The 19,822-nt window shown below is 29.2% G+C and overlaps 1 protein-coding gene across 1 annotated transcript in view; it reads right to left on the bottom strand.

Moving 5' to 3' along the window:
- The window catches only part of LOC112638730 (short-chain dehydrogenase/reductase family 16C member 6-like), a 10,718-nt gene extending 6,735 nt beyond the window's left edge, over positions 1-3,983 (bottom strand). Inside the window, exon 1 of the mRNA XM_025410916.1 lies at positions 3,885-3,983. Within this exon, the coding sequence (XP_025266701.1) occupies positions 3,885-3,983 (99 nt within the window). The remainder of the gene's footprint in view (positions 1-3,884) is intronic.
- Positions 3,984-19,822: the final 15,839 nt, after the last annotated feature.

Below are 19,822 nucleotides of genomic sequence, written 5' to 3'. Positions count from 1 at the left end.
CATGAGTTATATTTTTTATTATTTTTATATACTCTGCGTACGAATTTAGAAGTTCAAAAAGCATGAGTAGATTAGGATATTGTGTGAAATAGAAATAGGTATAATACGATGTACGTATATATAAGGGGAACAAAACTCATTGATTAAAATTAAAATTTATTTCAAACCTATCTCGGCGCTAGTAGAAATTTAGTTTTTTGCTTTGGTCCTGGACTTTGAAGAATAAATCCATGATTTTGTAAAAGCCGGTGAGACTTTAGGAAAAACTATTTTTGACCCTTATCTCCTGTGGTATCGGCGACACTCAATAAATGTCAATAAAAAAAAGTTACCTGCACGGCAGAGGATCAATTAGGAAAATATAGAACGTTATGTACTTGAATAATTAATCGGACGGAATCGATATGTATCTTCTTTTGCCTCGCCGTGATATTTGTAAATCTCATCCTCTTCCTTTCGCAGCTAAAACAAAAAGAACTAATCTGTCTGTTAAAAATAACGATGGAATAAGAATGCTTTAAATGCGCGTGGTAAAAAATGCAAAAAAATGGAGAACGGAAGAAACAACTCTTTTGTAAAAATACTCTTTATATTATTAAATTCGAGAGATAAGCTCTGAAGAATTTGATGATCGTATATAAAACATATTTAATAATTTTTTCCAAAAGATCTCATATTGATGAATGAAAAATATTTTCTAAGCAAAATCTTATTATTAAATAGTAATGAAAATCTTATTAATTTCTTCCTGTTTTTGAATTGTGTCTGTCCGAATATTAGAGTAAAGACTGCGGAGCAAATTAGTAATGTAATTGATTCTAATAAGTGTCATTATTTTACGTGTTGTGCAATAATTATCTGAAACTGATGGATGTCATGCATAATATCGGGATAATCGATCCAGTAGTGCATCTTCGTGTACGAGATGAAGGATTCTTGAAGCATTTTATGAAAATCCTGGAATTAGCATGCGTCGTATGGCATGAATATATGGTACGAATTTGGTGATACTTTCGCGATACGTAGTACATCACGCCTTACGTGTAACGGATTACGCCCGTATCATTACCAATGTGTGCAATACATTTTATCGAAGGATTTTCAACCATGGATCAATTTTTGTGAACTGTAACCATCAATTTTTACTGTCACCATCAATTTTTCACATTTACAGTACATTCAGCATAATAACGGCATTTTGAACAATTTTCAAATTGAGAGTGGAATAGGCCTATGGGAGAAACCACTATAAAAAAAACCGCACCATGCTACCGCAAGGTGGTATGGAAATGATAGCGCATCATTTTCTCGCCAAAAGGATGGGTCATTTTTTGGCGCAGTATCGCGATATATCGTAAACCACCATCATATCTCGGAGAGCGATCCGCCAACCGTTTCGCCGCTTAGTATATGATTATAGTGGGACGACTCTCGTCGCCGCGCGCTTCTACTCACGCAGATTGGCCGATCTTCTTTATTTAATTTTTCGTTCATTATTGCGAATATCACAAAACAGTACAGGTCCTTCCTTTTTAATTTGAGCCAATCTATAATCTTTCTTACTTCATGACCGCCAACATTTCTCTAACACACTGTATAGATGATATTTATATTGGAAAATCAGAAATGAACAACACGTTGTACATAGAAGTAATTAGATTGCTTTCAAGAAGCATGTGCATATGTAAATAAAAATTAATTTGGAAATAATCTTAGTAACTCATAAAAATTACTCCATATTATCAACCACTATTTTAAGAAATCATGTTTCTACTACTTCGATATACAAAATCACGCGAATTAATTTGTAATCATAGAAATAATCCCTATCGATACGAAAGCTCATGGATACAATTTGTAGGAAGATTGTTTCTCGATAGTTGTTGAGAAAATTTTTCTGCGAAAGAACTACAATTAAAACAAAAATAGAAATAAAAAAAAATAAATTTTTGTAAAAATCAAATTGTAATTTTATATTTTATGAAAATAAATATATAATAGAAAAATTAATAACGGAAGCGTGTGCTAGTGATTGCACAACTGAACATCGATCACTAATGTATAGAAAAGATAATAATAAAAAGTACAACTTTTAAATCATTATAAAAAAAAGTTTAATAAATAACAAAAGTTTAATGATAAATAATAAATTAGAAAGTAGATATAAAATACTAAAGGAGAACATAATAAATAATAAAATAAAAAGTGAAACAAATAAAAATCTAAAATAAATAATAATTAAATGAATAAAACAAATAAAAAACGAAAAGTAAATAAAATAAAAAAATATTAAGTAATCAAAAAAATATTTTACAAATATTTAATATTTAATAATAAAAACATAAGCTTACAAAAGTTTGAATAATAATATCTATTTAATACAAAATATTAATACAATTAACTTCCAACTATTATTAAATACATTTAAAAAATTATACATATGTAATATATATGATTATTATTTCAATTTATTCTTATTTGAATTGACTCTTTTTACATATTTAGCGTAATATGCTTTACAAAGGCTTAAGATTTTAGAATTAAATAATACTAACAAATTATTTTGTTACATTGTAATTATTATTAATTCGATATTTTACAAGAGCAATCGGGAGACGCGCTAGGTGTGTTCAAAGTGTATACATGAATGTGTGTATGTGTGCGCGTATGTTTTTAAATTTAGTAGCTTATTAAACATGTAATCGTAAATGTAGAATGTGTGATATAGAACATACGCTATAAATTACGACTGTAAATATAATAATTTTGAAACGCAAACATGATGGAATCAAATATTGCTATCAAAATACTAATACAGAATAAAATTTTGAAAGGCTAATGTCGAATTAGAAATTTTAATAGGAAATGATGATAGCTTAACTATCGGCTTTAATTCAAGTCACAATCAAACAATTAAGCAGTCGGATTTAAATTATACTAATAAAGGTTAAAAAATGAATTGTATAAAATAAAATCAAAATTTAAAGAACGACGGAAAATGTTATTGAAAGCTCTTGGCGGAGGGAGCGATCGATCTTATTAGACTAATCGTGGTAGACATACGACAAATCTTTGAACCTCCGGGGGGGGACCTCATGGGTCTCATCAACCCTAAAAACTATACGCAAATTTTTCCCAAATTACTATTTATCCCTTATTTTTCTCCATATTGTCCATTTCCCAGTTTCTTCTCCGTATATGAATCAGAAGAATCTGAACTTTCTCCCCCTGAATCAACTCCTTCTTATCTGCTCTCATATCGAAACTTTCCTGTTATTTTCAAGACTCTCTCTTCTGGAGTAATAGACGGACTTGATCTCTCATCCTCAATTATTCATACATCAGAGAGCTACAACCTAGCTATCTGATTAAATTACTAGCTTCCAGAAGGGCGCCTGTACACCTTGGCTTTGCGAAGATCATCCTACGAATTGATGAGAGACATTACTGACTGGGCATGTTTAGAGACATTGTCAAACACGTCCGATCATGTAACACAATTAAGAGCCATACAATTAGATACAATTAGAGCAAAGGAGATATTTAACATCAAACATATATGTAATTACATATATGTAATTACCTGCTTACGCTTAACCTCATTGCAATCCAGTGAAGAAAACGAATTAGGACTATAAAGACTATGATTAGCCAATTCGTGGAAAAAGATCAATGCATGTAGGATGAAAAACTAGTCGCATTGCAATTTGCATTTAACACCGCTGGCCACTACCCAGATAACATTCCTTGCGCGCAAAGTTTGCGCGTCTTATGTATATAAACTGTGTACGCGGTTTGCGTGAGTTTTGCCCGCAAGTTGGTTAAGCTCATGTACACCAGCGAATCACATGCAAATGGATACCATATGCTAGCGTTTTGCGTACATATCGCTTATTGAGTTCACGCGCAAAATGTGCTAGCGTTTTACTACCGCTATGACGACGCACTGGGATAGGGTGTTTTGCTTGCGCGATATGAACCATATTTGTGCGCGACTTGCTAGATATTTACGCGCAAAAATGTTTTCTGGGTAGATACACACCGGCACATCTCAATTTAGAAACTCATATCTCCGATAAATGATCCAAATGAATCAGCATTAGCTCCAAACATCATAAGAAAACAGCTTCAGGAAGCATATGAATTAGTAAAAATACATCTCGCCAGGGCGTCCCAATGGCAAAAACATCATTACGATTTAAGAAAGCGAGTCTGGAAATCCAGAATTGGCAACTGGGTCTGGAAGAGAGACCATTTACTCTTTAAAAAGCGGAGAGCTTCAACGCTAAGCTCATTCACGGAAAAAATTTTATATCAAAGATTACTATAAAGTGGCAGTAGCTGCGGATCATCGAGAACTTAAATAAGCTTAAATGTTATAGACATTATTTTAAAAACAATAAAGCAACGTAATTTTTACACTTTCTCATAGTAGAAATTATTATGTTTTAAAGCAAAACTTGCTGGATAAAAGTTAGTATTGAAAAGAAAAATAAAAGATGTATACAAAGTCAATTTTTACTGTATATCATAATAAAAATTAATTCTTCCTACAGAATATAGCTTGAGTGTCGGTTTAACAAAAATTACTTTACTTATATAAAAAACAATGTTGCATAGTAAAAGTTACAAAATCATGTTCTAGTTGTTAAAAAATCGAAGGAAAGAGAAAAGCGATAGGTATCATCTGCAAGAATAAGGCGAAACACGTAGAAGCTTGTTTTAGACAATGTACACTTCTGACTTCAGCTACCGCGTATCGCATTCAGTCTTTAACTCGATAACGTATGTGTTTTGTTGAGCTTTGTTTAACGTTTATTTTATTGTCCTTCTTATTCGTTATAAAAGAATAAAAGAAAGTGTAGCGAATGAAAATGCGTGAAGATAAACAAAAAAGAAAGCGTAAGTATCTTTTCGGTAAGTATTCGATTTGCACTCTTTATTATTATATTGCATATTTATTTATGGTTTTCTATCTATTACTTTTCTATTAATGTATCTCATCTATTCATAATTAATATCTCTGAGAGCTGTTAAATTAATTAATAAAGTGTATGGGAAAAATAGCTTTACAGCACATATAATAGTTTGATCATATTTAAGAAATTTTAAATATAAGATTCAATTATAAATACTTACAGATACATTTTCTATCTGTCTTTAATAAATTTTTATTAGATTAAATAAAATTGTATATTATTTATTGTGTCTGTTCAATAATGAATGAAATATTACTAATTATAATATAAGTAAAATTAATAAGAAAAACAAAAGAGAAGAAAAAAAGAATAAAAAAAAAGAATAAAAAATACATTTATCGAAGTTGAGATTTAATATTATAATGTTTTACAATAATGCATAATAAAGATTACAATTTAGCACCTACGAATTTTTACTATGGCAAATAATGAAACATATTATGTAAGTGTTAGTTTAAAATTTTACTATACTGTACTGTAATTTATTCTATAAAATCATGATGGTCCACCGATCATACAAAAAATAGAAAAATGGAATATAAAATTGTATTACATATTAATATAAAATTTTCTCCGTGTACCAAATTATAGCGGGCCATATGAGGTCTATCGGATTATTTCGTCCGTCATCGTGGATCTCCGGAGCAAGCGAGGAAAGTGACTTCGACATATACACATCTAGGATTTAAAGCCGATAAGAAATGAAAACGAACAACGCGATAATAAAGAGAACGACCTGGATAAAAACAAAAACATAGACAACGAACATCGACGATAGACATTAAACCTGAAAGAACACTTAAATCGAGCGAAGATGTCAAACAGTGAAGACATACTCCGAGCTCACCTCGACGAAACCGCTGACTCCGAGGCACGAGCCTCAACACCGGTACCTCCACTCGAGCCGGAACAATCGCCACAATCACGGCCATCACGGATGGGAATCGTAATTCAACGGTCTGATCACACGATAAATGAGAAGAAGCGCCAGATGCTGCTGACGCAGCCATCGCCAGCACCAGCGAGAAGACAGCCAAGGCCTTACGAAAGACCACCATCGAAACAGGAGAAACCTCCAACATCAGAGGAGATTCTACGGCCGATGGGGCCGATGCCTATACCACCGATAAAGGTCGAGGTCGAGCCCGGCCTCGTTTTTGAAGTACCGCATTTTGCGGTGCATGTTAGTCGCCGGTATAAACCGAGGACGCCACAAGGCCGATGGATTCTGCGATTCTCAGGAAACGGAAAACTTCGATATCATAGAAAAATCGAGTAAGACTGCATCACACCGTTCCATCCAACCGACCGATCGTTACCGCTCCGATCATCCGAACGCTTAGTGCTTCAAATTCAGAGATTGACTAAGGGGGAGGGAGCGATTCTTGTACATCTTTACATAACACACGTAAATACACACGCATATGCATTTTCGCTTGTTATATTTTCAAACTGCGAATTCATTTACATTCACACTCACACACACACACATACACACACATACACACATACATATACTTCACATTTATACATACATTTATACACACACCAAACTTCAAATAAATTTATTTTGTTATTTTTGACAACTAAACCATATGCGTTTTTCTTTCATTATTGCCTCTGTCCGAACTCTAATACCGACTGCGTTTCCCTATGGTTATCCTATGGCAGCTTCCATTCGTGACAAAGAAAATCTAATAGCTTCAGCATTTCTCCATCTCTTTATGAAAATGCATAGAGAAATTAATTACTTGTACTTTGCCTCATATTTCTCACAAATTATATGCAAGTGTATGTAATCAAATTAATAACAATTCTAGCATTTAAACTATTTAAAGAAAAACTTGATTGACGCAGCATTCAAGAGTTAAATTTAGATTGATCAAGTGGAAAATATGTAAAATATAGCAATATTTTCTCCAATTCCTTCTTTTGGTCAGAAATTTTCTCTTAATTAAAATATTATAATATTTATATTAGAATAAATTTAAAATATTATTATACACATATTATATATATGTTTTTTATAAAAGATAATTTCAAACTTATTGTAATTGTTTATTATTGCGAATCGTGCTTTGCTATGACATACCGTTTCTCGATCAAAACGTTTGTTAACGAACTCAGAAGTTGTGTATTTACATGACACACATTTATTACAATATCGCGTACCCCAAGTGTTTTGTTAATCTTTAGAGAGATCTTTCTCGAGATATCAAGAACTCATAACTGTGTATACATATTTTTCTTATTACACTGATGATAATGGATAAAACATTGATTTATTGTGTGCTAATTTTTATTGTTAATTAATTCTTATAAGAGGACATGCATTGGCATACATTTTGATATATTTGAATATACAGAGTAAGTCTTAAAAATTAAGTTTATTTCTATTAGTCTTAATTCTTTCTTTTCCATTAAATCATGATAGAAACAGTGCTGTGCTTAATTTGTCAATTTGTATTTTCTAACAAAAATATATTTTTACAGATATCTAAGAAAGTAGCGTCATGTTTGTAAAACTATTATTATGCAGGTTAACAATTATCGTCTTTTCAATCGACTACCAGATAACTAAACTATCCGAAGAAGATAAATACATACAATCTTATATAATACCGAAAAAATATGATATTGTTCTTACATCATATGTTGAAGAGAATACTTTTGTCGGCAACTGTAATATGAGTATTAGGATAACACAATCAATTCGAAGAATACAATTGTATTTAGACATAAAACGTGTTATCAATATAACAGTGATTGATGATCCAATAAAATTTACTTATGATGAAAAAATGATCACTTATGAATTGGTAGAATTTTTGTATGATTATGAGATAAACATTACCGGAATGTATATTCCGAAATAACTTATTGCCGGGGCATTACATTATAAAATTAATCTATAATATAAATGATGATACAGGCCTAAAAAGATTTTATAAAAGAAATGAACGACATGGTAAGTAACTGTTAAAGAAATGAACGACTTGCTAAGTAACTGTTAAAGTGTTAAATATGTAGTAATTACAGGATGACATAATCCTGGTACAGCATTCTATTTATTAAAAGATCTTTTCTAAGAAATGACAATTATATAGACATGTGCCTATCTGAAAAGTTTCCATTACTAATTATATGTTTCTTAAGATTTTAATAACAAATTTTGCAATTTATTATTATTATCATTATTATTAAATTGAATGTAAACTGCAAATAAAAATCAATTTAATTAAATTAGTAATAATGCACGTCTTATACAGCATTTTATCGTCAACAGTCGGACGAGTTCAAATATACTGGTCGTGATTTGAATTGTTTTTATAATTTAAATAATACAATTCTAAAAGATGTATGTTTATGTTTTCATAGAATTTACTTATTGGAAATTTAAAATTTTGGCAAATATTTTATTTTTACATTATTTGCTAATACTAAACTTTGGGAAATCATTAATAATAAAGCCTATTACATATATATATATATATATATATATATATATATATATATATATATATATATACCGAGGCATTTATAACATAAAATTAATCTATAATATAGCTGATGACACAGATCTAAAAAATTTTAATAAAAATTACAATAATTCGGAATAAAAACATTTCCAGACATATGTATGAATTTTTTTATGAATTTTGTATGAATTATTTGTATGAAGTTTATATGAATTTTTTTGTCTATATTTTTATTTCATAGAAATCACCAACAAAATTTGATTAAATCATGAACACTCACTTAATTTTTACACACATAAACACCTTATATATAAAATTAAATATAAATATATAAAAATAAATATACACATAAGCACAATTCCTGTTTTATGTATTTAAACACGCACGTGCACATAGTATTATTTAGAAATTATTGTCGTTATATGCGTAATATGCGAATAACTAAAAACATATATTGTATGTGATTCATTTAACAAATTATCACTAAAATGTGCAATTTTTTTAACATCTATAAAATTGTGTATGGAATCGTTAAATAATATATTAATGTCAATAATCACAATATATTAATTAAAATCAATTAAAAGAAGTCATTGTTCTAATATTGTGTAATATTGAAATTTATTTTAATTTTATTAAGCAAAATTCTTTTTTTATTTTAATTTTATTGAAATTTAAACAATACTTATATAATTATATATAATTTTGAGACTAAAATATAATTATTAAATAGGGAGGACAAGGAAAGGAAAAAGTAAGGAGAGTAGAGGTGGATGGAGGTGATAGACGGGATAAAGGAGGACCAGTCGGAGAAAAGAGGGAAGAGAGAATAAGAGGAGACAAGAACGTGGAAGATGGAGAAAAGAAAGGAAGAATGGTGGAAGAAAGGGAAAGAAGAAGTGGATGAAGGAAGGAGGAGGGAGAAGGCTAGGGAGGTGAATGGGAAAGCATGGAGTTGGGATGTGGAAAAGGATAGGTGGATTGAGGGGACAGAAGAGACGGAGGAGGAAAGTGAGAATTAGGAGAAAAGAGCGTGGGAAGAGGGGATAGAGAATAGGGATTAGGGGACAGATGAGGGAAGGATAGAAGGATAGGGGAGAGGGAAGAAAGGAGAGGGGAGAAAGAAAAGGGAGATGGAAAGGCAGGGATGAGGGAGAGTATAAGAATGGAGGTAGATGGGCGGATAGGGGAGAAGAGGGAGAGAGGGGAATTAGAAGGAACTGGAGGAGGTCGAGAGGAGGGAGAGGATAGGATTAGCGCACAGTTTTGTTTGGGTTTTACAGTAAACTGGTGAGCAGGAAGGACTTGAAAAAGGAAAAAGAGGTAAAACAGGAGGACTGGGAGAAAAGACAGAAAGGAAGAGGGAGAAGAAAGACAGGCGCAGGAGAGAAAAGAAAAAAGAAGAAGAGGAGAAAGGACGGGAGATAACCGGGAAGAGAAAGATTGGATGGAGAAAGAGGGGGGGTTGAGGAATGGAAAAAGGGGGGGACGGCCGGTGAGATGGGGGAGGAGGGTCTGAAGGGAGGAGGGGACAAGAATGTAAAGGTCGCACAAAGGCCAGGTCGGGAAAATAACGGACAGGATTGTAAAGGGTTCAGGAACGCTCCCTAGAAAAGCGCCTTTTATCCGAAAGGAAAAACAATAAACTACATACATACATACATATTAATTATTAAATATTAACTATTTATTTTGTACCTGTATATATTCTAAAGTAAACATTTCATTACCATTACGTTTTATTAATGTCAAAATGCTATTAAAATTATTGTTAGATTACATAATATTATACACGATATAGATCAAAAAAATAAGAAGAATTATGCCATAATTTTTTATATGTATATTATTCTTATATATAAATTACATTCGTATATCTTCTTTTTATTCAATTTTTAATATTTCGATGTAATTGTGGAAAATGTCGTTAATTCATATTTCTAAATGTGATAGGTTGACAACATATGTTGATACTATTAGGACCCAACACATGGTTCCACATTTGCCCGAATTTGCTGTATCTTCTTCGCCCGCCTATAACATTATTATAGATCATTATCAATATTATAGAGTTTTATCAAATATGCCGATAAGAAAAAATAGAAATGGATGATAAAAACATGACGTTGACACATTTTAATAGGTTTGTGAGACCTAATTATTTTGCATTTTTGGCTAATCGGGCTAATTTATCTCTCATGCGTGGTTCAAGTGGAAGTATAGTCAGAGTTAATACGTGGTGTAGAATGCATTGCGCATTTGCACACAAAATTGTTCAAAATTTAGCTCTATACTTGTTTGATAAATGGGAACGCTTGAATAAAACTTGGCAAATAAATCATGTTGCAATTCCTGATTTTTCGGAAAACGAAAACATCATAAATCTGGGCCTTGTTATTTATAAGTAATTATATAATTAAAAAATATTAATATAATTCGAAAGATGAAAAAAGGATAATAGTTCATGATACTTAAAGTCATCTACATATTTTTTCAAAACATTATTCGAATATATTTTAAAAAATAAGTAAAATTGTATGAGACAGTGAGAGAAACATATCGAAATGTTTATATATTTTTAATCTGTATCAATTTATACGACAAATAATATTAAAATATTATATATATATATATATATATATATATATATATATATATATATATACAGGGTGGACCATTTTAATCTATAATGGAAAATATCTCGGAATGTTGGTGAGATACAACAAAATGTTTTAGACAAAAGTTGTAGGGGGCAAAGGGGGTCAACTAATGGTATCAATGGCCATGACCTTGAACCTCATTTTCAAGGTTATTTGAAGGTCAAAGTGTTTTTTTTTAATGGGAACCCCTATTTTTGATTGTATATTCTTATAGCTGACCTCGAGAGCTTTCCAAAACACTATAATAAAATATTTTTCCCTCAAGCATTTATCGAGTTATGAGGCTTCAAATCATTTCTTAATTTTACATAAACCGTAAAATATCTTGTAAAATATTCACTTTTCGATTATTTTACCTTAATACTTTTATGTACAAAATAATGAGAGGAATCAATTGGTGTAAAGAAAACATACAGTTGTTTTTAAGAAAAAATATGGAATTGTTAATTGCAAATTACATATTTTTTCTTAAAAACAACTATATGTTTTCTTTACGCCAATTGATTCCTCTCATTATTTTGTACATAAAAGTATTAAGGTAAAATAATCGAAAAGTGAATATTTTACAAGATATTTTACGGTTTATGTAAAATTAAGAAATGATTTGAAGCCTCATAACTCGATAAATGCTTGAGGGAAAAATATTTTATTATAGTGTTTTGGAAAGCTCTCGAGGTCAGCTATAAGAATATACAATCAAAAATAGGGGTTCCCATTAAAAAAAAACACTTTGACCTTCAAATAACCTTGAAAATGAGGTTCAAGGTCATGGCCATTGATACCATTAGTTGACCCCCTTTGCTCCCTACAACTTTTGTCTAAAACATTTTGTTGTATCTCACCAACATTCCGAGATATTTTCCATTATAGATTAAAATGGTCCACACTGTATATATATATATATATATATATATATATATATATATATATATCACAAAATCAAAAATAAAATTAAAAACAAAAATAAATAACGTATTATATTAAAGTTTGGTAATTATGCATAAAAAGGGCTCACTTTCGCAAATGTGTTATTGACGTATGTTGTGAAGATGATCCCTGATTAACATTCTGAAGGTTTTCCGGTGGTCATTCTTTATTCAAAAATTATTAACAAATAAATGTGAGAAATATTGACATAAAGATTCTACTTTATTTGTTCCGATTTACTTTATTTTTAAATATATTATAAGGAAGAATTTCTTGAGTAATTTCGTATATATACAGGATGTCTCATTTTAAAAGTTCCACCCTCATAACTTTTTTAATTTTGATTGTAGAAAAAAATATTTCAGACAAAAGTTATATGGTTTGAAGAGGGACATAAGATGGTGTCATTAGTTTGACATTGAAGAGTCACCTGAAGGTCACGTGAAGGTCACATCCAACTTTTTAAATAGGATACCCTATATGTTAAATAGGATACCTTATTTTGCACATTCTTATAACTCATCTCGAGAGCTTTGCAAAACATACATATTCCAAGAAAACAGTTATTTTTTAGAAAAAATATGTAATTTGCAATTACATATAAATTAACAATTACAATAACATATTTTTTCTTCGAAACAACTATGTGTTTCTTTACACTAATTGATTCCTCTCATTATTTTACATAAAAGTATTAAGGTAAGATAATCGAAAAATGAATATTTTACAAGATATTTTACGGTTTATGTAAAATTAAGAAATGATTTCACGCCTTATAACTCGGAAAGTACTTCATGAAAACTAACTTAATTACAGTGTTTTGGAAAGCTCTCGAGATGAAATACAAGAATGTGTAAAAATATATAAGGCATTCCATTTAAAAAAAAGTGATCTTCAAATGACTCGTCAAGGTCAAACCAATGGTATCATCTTATGATCCCCTCGGAACCATACAACTTTTGTCTGAAACATTTTTCTGTAATCGATCGAATATTTCATAAACTGCACTTTAGAAAGAAATATTTCAGACAAAAGTTGTGTTGCTTGAAGGGGGCCATCAGATAGTGGCAATGATTTGACATGGAAGAGTCATTTGAAAGTCACGTGAAGATCACCGTCAATTTCTTAAACGGAACTCCCTATTTTTTATTATTTATTCTTGTAGCTTATTTCGAAAGCTTTCCAAAACACTATAATAAAGTATTTCTTTATCGAGTACTTTGGCTTCATTGAGTACTTGAGGCTTGAAATAATTTCTTAATTTTACATAAACCATAAAATATCTAGTAAAATACTCATTTTTCGATTATCTTACCTTAATACTTTTATGTACAAAATAATGAGAGAAATCAATTGGTGTAAAGAAAAAACATAGTTGTTTTTAAGAAAAAATATGCAATGTTATCATCTCACCTCCTTCTTCATTGAAGCTCATTTGTGCGGCGGATCACGCTATCATATGAATAACCTGCATTCAGCACAGATAACGTGACATATTCCTGTAGCTAGGTAACCAGGTCAAGTTCATCCCGAAGAAGAAATAATATAGTAAATACACGGAAATCTTATTTTATCACGGTCACATTTGCGCTAAAAAGTTATATAATATTTCCGCTAAATTTATTGATGAGTTAATAATATTTATTGCTTTTAATTAGAATTTTTTATTGGTATAATTTTATTAATAATTCTAGTAAATATATACCTTTATATGTGCTTCCCACCATTAATGATTTTGATCTTGACATATATTGTCAAGGTCATGTCCCTGAGTAATATACAAAATAAAATGCGTTTTAACTTCGTAGGGTTTTAATTATACTGGGTAGGATTTTAATTGTCTTGCAATGATACTCGATGCGTTTGTATTATAAGAATACTTTATGCATGATTACAGATTTTCTTATCGCTCTGCAAATCTGAGGTATTTAAATTGTACTATTAATTATGCAAATGGGAGAAAGTTTTATTTTAATACGTAGATTAATATATTTTGTTAATATTATAAAAACAAGCTGAATTCCGAATCATTAGTATAGTATAATAACTCAATAACTCTAAAATTACATTTTAATATTTATTTATTTATTTTAACATCTCTTAAGTTTTTTATTATATTAATAATGTATATCAATATATGTACATTAGTATTACATTAATTAATACTTGCTAATACACATAAATTAATATATGTATATTAATGTGTAATATATATGTGATTTAATAGTAGATAATAATATAGTATAGATTTATAATGTTAATAAAATATAAAATTATTATGAATGTTGTATATAATAAAATATTATATGTGTAAGTAATATTATAAAATACTGTATATATAATTAATATTTAAATATACTTGTATATAAATATTAACAAATTAATGCGTTATATTCACATATGTTATTGATATTAAACGCTATAAGAAAGGCTTGTTTAGAACCAAAAAATCGCAGGTGATAATACGTATTTTAATAAATCTATAATTTAAAAAAAAATTAATTTCTAAAACATACAAACGTTTTGGTCCTCAGTGACAATAATTATTTTAATAGAACATATAAAAGGATTACTAGAATAAATTGACAAATATAGAAAATTGAACCAAACGGAAAGTAGCACTGTACAGGTCGAATGATTAAAAATCTAGGAAAGAATTAAATCGAATGATTAAATTGTAAAAATAACATCAATATTGCGATCGAGTCGGTGAACGTAATCTATAAAATTTAAATTAAAAGTAGGTGCCAAAATTAACACGGAAAATTTTTGTGACGCAGGATGTTATCTATTCATTATAAAATTCGTACGATGTTGAACCAATTACATTCCTCACCATCCTTCGCAATAGACGACGGTCTGTTTTCTTAAATTCGCAATAACGTTTGTTCCTCGCAAAACCGTTAGCCCCCAAACTTACGCTCAAACATCTCAATGAAATTCATCTCGCATGACGTTTTGTCAAAGAACGCATGCATTAAAGAAAAAGATTTTTTAGTAGTCAATGTCCAAGCGACAGTTCCATGGCAAACAGATGGCTTAATAGCTGTAAAGCGGAAGGCCGATAATTTTTTTGAAACATGACATAAAATTTGAAAATAGACGATGATATAGATTAATGTTAGAACTTTCCTCTTCCCTTTAGCCTCTTAAAGAGAATTTTTTGAAAAAAAGATTGGAAAGACTTAAAAACAAACCTTCCTTATAGAGTTTGGTTTATCGTTCGGACCAATTACACGTAATTTTAATTATTATTTTTATAATTAATTCAATTTGATCTTTGTTATTAATATTTTAATCCTACAAAAATTATTTTTTACGAATGTGTTTTATTAATGTACTACAAATGTTTTTAATTTAATAATAAATTATATGGCATAATTCTTGGAGCATGCTACTACTATTCCACAGTATAAAAAAACCTTTCTCAATTTTAATTTAAAAATCTGTTTCGTCATAAGAAAGACACGATTATTAATTTGATCGATTTCAGGGATTTCCTGTTGTTTTATTCATATATCCATCATATAAATTTGAAAGAGTGAACAAAAACCTAAAAAATAATAGTTATTCATTATATTCTCTTATATACGATACTGTAATATTATACTCTAGTGTTAATAAGTTACGTTTTTTCATTAACTTGCTTCAAAACAATTTACCGATACAAACTCGTAATAATATAGTTAATAAAATTTCATTTGAATGTATATTGTAAATTATAAAAATTCTCAAATTTTTGGTAAAGGAATACTATTATTAAAGTATAAAAAAAAGAATTCAAATATATATATTTCTAGATATTTTTATTCTACGTAACGGTAGCTTCTTTTGCTTTAGACCAACGCGAAAGACGGCTCTGCCTTCTTATGGCGCTCGATCGCTAGCACGAATTTGGAGTGGGACAAACGACATCGTGCTTTGCTATTACATACAGTTTCTCGATTGAAACGACCTCAGAAGTTGTGTGTTTACATATGACATACACATTTATTGTATTATCGCCAAGTGTTGTTAGTCTTTGAAAGTTTCTCGAAATAATAAGAAATCATAAGTGCGCAAATATATTTTTCATGTTACAATGATAGTGGATAAAACATTAATTTATTGCAGCTAATTATTATAACGAAACATACACTTGCATAGAATTGGGTATATTGTGATATATCTGAATATACAGAGTAAATCATTCAAAATTAAGTTTATTTCTATATATTTGTCTTAATTCCTTCCTTTCCACTAAATCATGGTAGAGATAGTGCTGTGTTTAATTTGTCCGTTTGTACTTCCTAACAAAAATATATTTTTACAGATATCTAAGACAAAAATAGTATTATATTTTTAAAACTATTGTTAAGTAGCATTTTAACAATCATCGTCGCGGCGGCTTTTTTAACCGACGATCCGATAATTAAAATATCTCAAGAAAAGTTAAACATCTACCCGCATTATATATTGCCGCTACAATATAATATCATCGTTACACATATCGAAAAAAATATTCTTGTCAATTACTGCAGCATACATATAAATATTTTATCTCCAATATCAAGCATAATATTGTATTCACCCGTAAAATATAATATAACCGTGGTTTATTATCCACAATATAATTCTACAAATAGTAATGCAAAACCGATCCCTTATAAATCATTACAACTTTTTTATGATAATGAGATCAATAGTTATCTTATTTTTTCACAATAGTGTCGAATATATATTCACGAATGATCTATGGCCGGGATATTACATCATTAAATTGGTTACTAACATAACTGAAGATACAGGTCTAAAAAACTTTTATAAAAGAGATGAACGACAATGGTAAGTAATAATAATTTCACAGGGTGTTTATCAAAAAATTCAGGTACAGCATTCTATTTATCAAATTTTCTAAGAAAAGACATTTTTATATAAACATGTGCGTATCTGAAAAGTTTTCATTCCTAATTATGTACCTTTTAAGATCTTAATAACAAATTTTGCAATTTATTATTATTATCATTATTATTATTATCACTATTATAAAAATGAATGTAAACTGCAAATAAAAATTAATTTAATTAAAGTAGTCAACAATAATACACATCTTATACAACATTTTATCATTTACTGTTGGACGAATTCAAATATTCCGGTAGCGTTTTGAATTGTTTTCAAAATCTAATTAAAAAATACAATTCTGAAAGATTTATGTTTTCATAGAACTTGCTTATTTAAAATTTAAAATTTTGACAAATATATCATTTTTACAATGTTTATTAATATCGAACTTCAGGTTACTTATGCTGTTTCATGTATTTAAACATGCACATATACGCATACATAGTACTATTTAAGAATTATTTTCTGTATAATATGCGAATAACTAAAAACATATATATTCACTTAATAATAAATTATCACTAAAATATGCAATTTCTTTAACATGTGTAAAATTATGTATGCAATGGTAAGGTAATATGTCAATGTCAATAATCATAATATATCAATTAAAATCAATTTAAAAAGTTATTATTCTAATATTGTATAATATTGAAATTTATTTTAATTTTATTGAACGAAATTTTGTTTAATAAAATTATTATGAAAGTAGCAGGTATTAAATGAATCTAAAAATTAATCTATTAATTTAGGCAACGATTACTGCTACGGCAAAGGTGTAATATGCAAGATAAGGCACAGGTGTAATATGCAAGTAATTGCATATTACACCTTTGCCGTAGCAGTAATCTTTGCCTAAATTAATAGATTAATTTTTAGAAATTTTGTTTCATTTTAATTTTATTGAAATTTATAATTTTGATACTAAAATATTAATTAAAATATTAAGTTAGTTTTCATTAAGTACTTTCCGAGTTATGAGGCTTGAAATCATTTCTTAATTTTACATGAACCGTAAAATATCTTGTAAAATATTCATTTTTCGATTATCTTGTCTTAATATTTTTATGTACAAAATAATGAGAGGAATCAATTGATGTAAAGAAAACACATAATTATTTTTAAAAAAAATATGTAATTTGCAATTAACAATTAGAGATATAGACTGAAAAAGAATACAAATAATAAATACAAAAATAATGTAAATTTTCGAAAACCCATCTATATAATAACCTATCTATATGAAATAATGGGTAAAAATACCCAATTCCTACGTATTTTTATGTTCTGAACACGAATATGAAACTTAAAAATAGCGGTCGAACTCGTAAGTCGAAGGAAAAAGATAAATTGAAGGTAAATAAAAAAAGGTAAACAATTTAAATTTATATAGAGTTCATTTTAATACAATTTAATACATTTTAATACAATTCAATACAATTAAAAAATATCTCAAATGTATGTGTACATACACACACACGTGCACGCGGGGATGCAAGTGGGGCCTTTGGTCCCCCCCCTTCACGCAACCACTCCACTGCTCGCGGACGCATTACGAAAAGTTCAATCATAATGGATATATGCCGTAAGTTGTAAAGCGTGGTCCATCTTGTTTACCGGCGGGATGATTGCGGGAGAGAGGCCGAAGGTTCCCTTGCACCCGCGCGCGCGTGTGTGTATGTGTGTGTGTACACATCCATTTGTGATATTTTTTAATTGTATTAAATTCTACATAAATTTAAATTGTACTAAATGTATTTAAAATTATTATTTTTTCATATAACAGTTAAAATAGTAGGTTTATGAAAAAAGTGCATATAACCTTTTTTGTAGAGTTTTTCAGCGGCTTCACTTTTTGCTTAAAATTTTTTTCTCAAATCAATATTTTCGAAGATAAAAAGTATTAAATTTGTGAAATTTTTATGTTAATAACTTTTTAATAAACAACAATCGTCAGCTAAAACCTTCAAAATATTAATTAGAGATATGGCCTTGACAATATATGTCAATGATACATTTGTGCGAAGGTGGGCCCTTTTTACGCATATATTATATATACTTTATAATAAGTAAATATCGTAGTATTTCATGATGTTATTCATACGCGCAGACATTATAAAACATTAATATATAATTAATATGTTAATTTATGGAATTATTTAATTATATTAAATTCGCAAGCACAAAATATTTTCAACAGTAATAAGCTTTCTCTAAAACATTTTTTTTAATTTTTAGAGAAGCAGATGTTACCTACATTGAGAATATCGATTCTGTTGCGAGTAAAATTAAAGTTGCTCACTTCATAGCCGATAAAGTAGTACAGGAATGTTTGTATTATGCCAATCCACTTTGGTCGCTATCTTCTTCGTTAAATGAAGCTATTGTCGCATTTCTTGGATTATATGTCAATGATAAGGTTAATTTAAACATTCTTAAGCGCAAAACTTGTTCACTTGCAAACAATATGATATATAGGACGAATCATAATGGTTGCACCAACCTTTTACCATTAGATATCAATTACCGACTGCAACTATAATCAATTGAATGATTCATAGATGACAGCTGCTTGGATCGACCGTGTCTGCAGTAACGTATAAGCGAGTTAAATACTGTGAATTAAATAATATACATATTCTATACAAATATACTATTCTAATATACTTAACTCTTATATATATATATATGTATATGTATATTATTTGATTCACAGTATTTAACTCGCTTGTATGTACTGCAGACACGGTCGATCCAAGCTGTCATCTATGAATCATTCAATTGATTAGAGTTGCAATTGGTAATTGATCTCTAATGGAAAAAGGATGATACAACCATTATGATTCACCCTGAATATATATATATATATATATATATATATATATATATATAC

The sequence above is a fragment of the Camponotus floridanus genome, unplaced genomic scaffold (assembly GCF_003227725.1).
Source record: "Camponotus floridanus strain SB8 unplaced genomic scaffold, Cflo_v7.5 scaffold36, whole genome shotgun sequence".
NCBI lineage: Eukaryota > Metazoa > Arthropoda > Insecta > Hymenoptera > Formicidae > Camponotus > Camponotus floridanus.
This window is presented reverse-complemented; position numbering and strand designations above follow the sequence as displayed.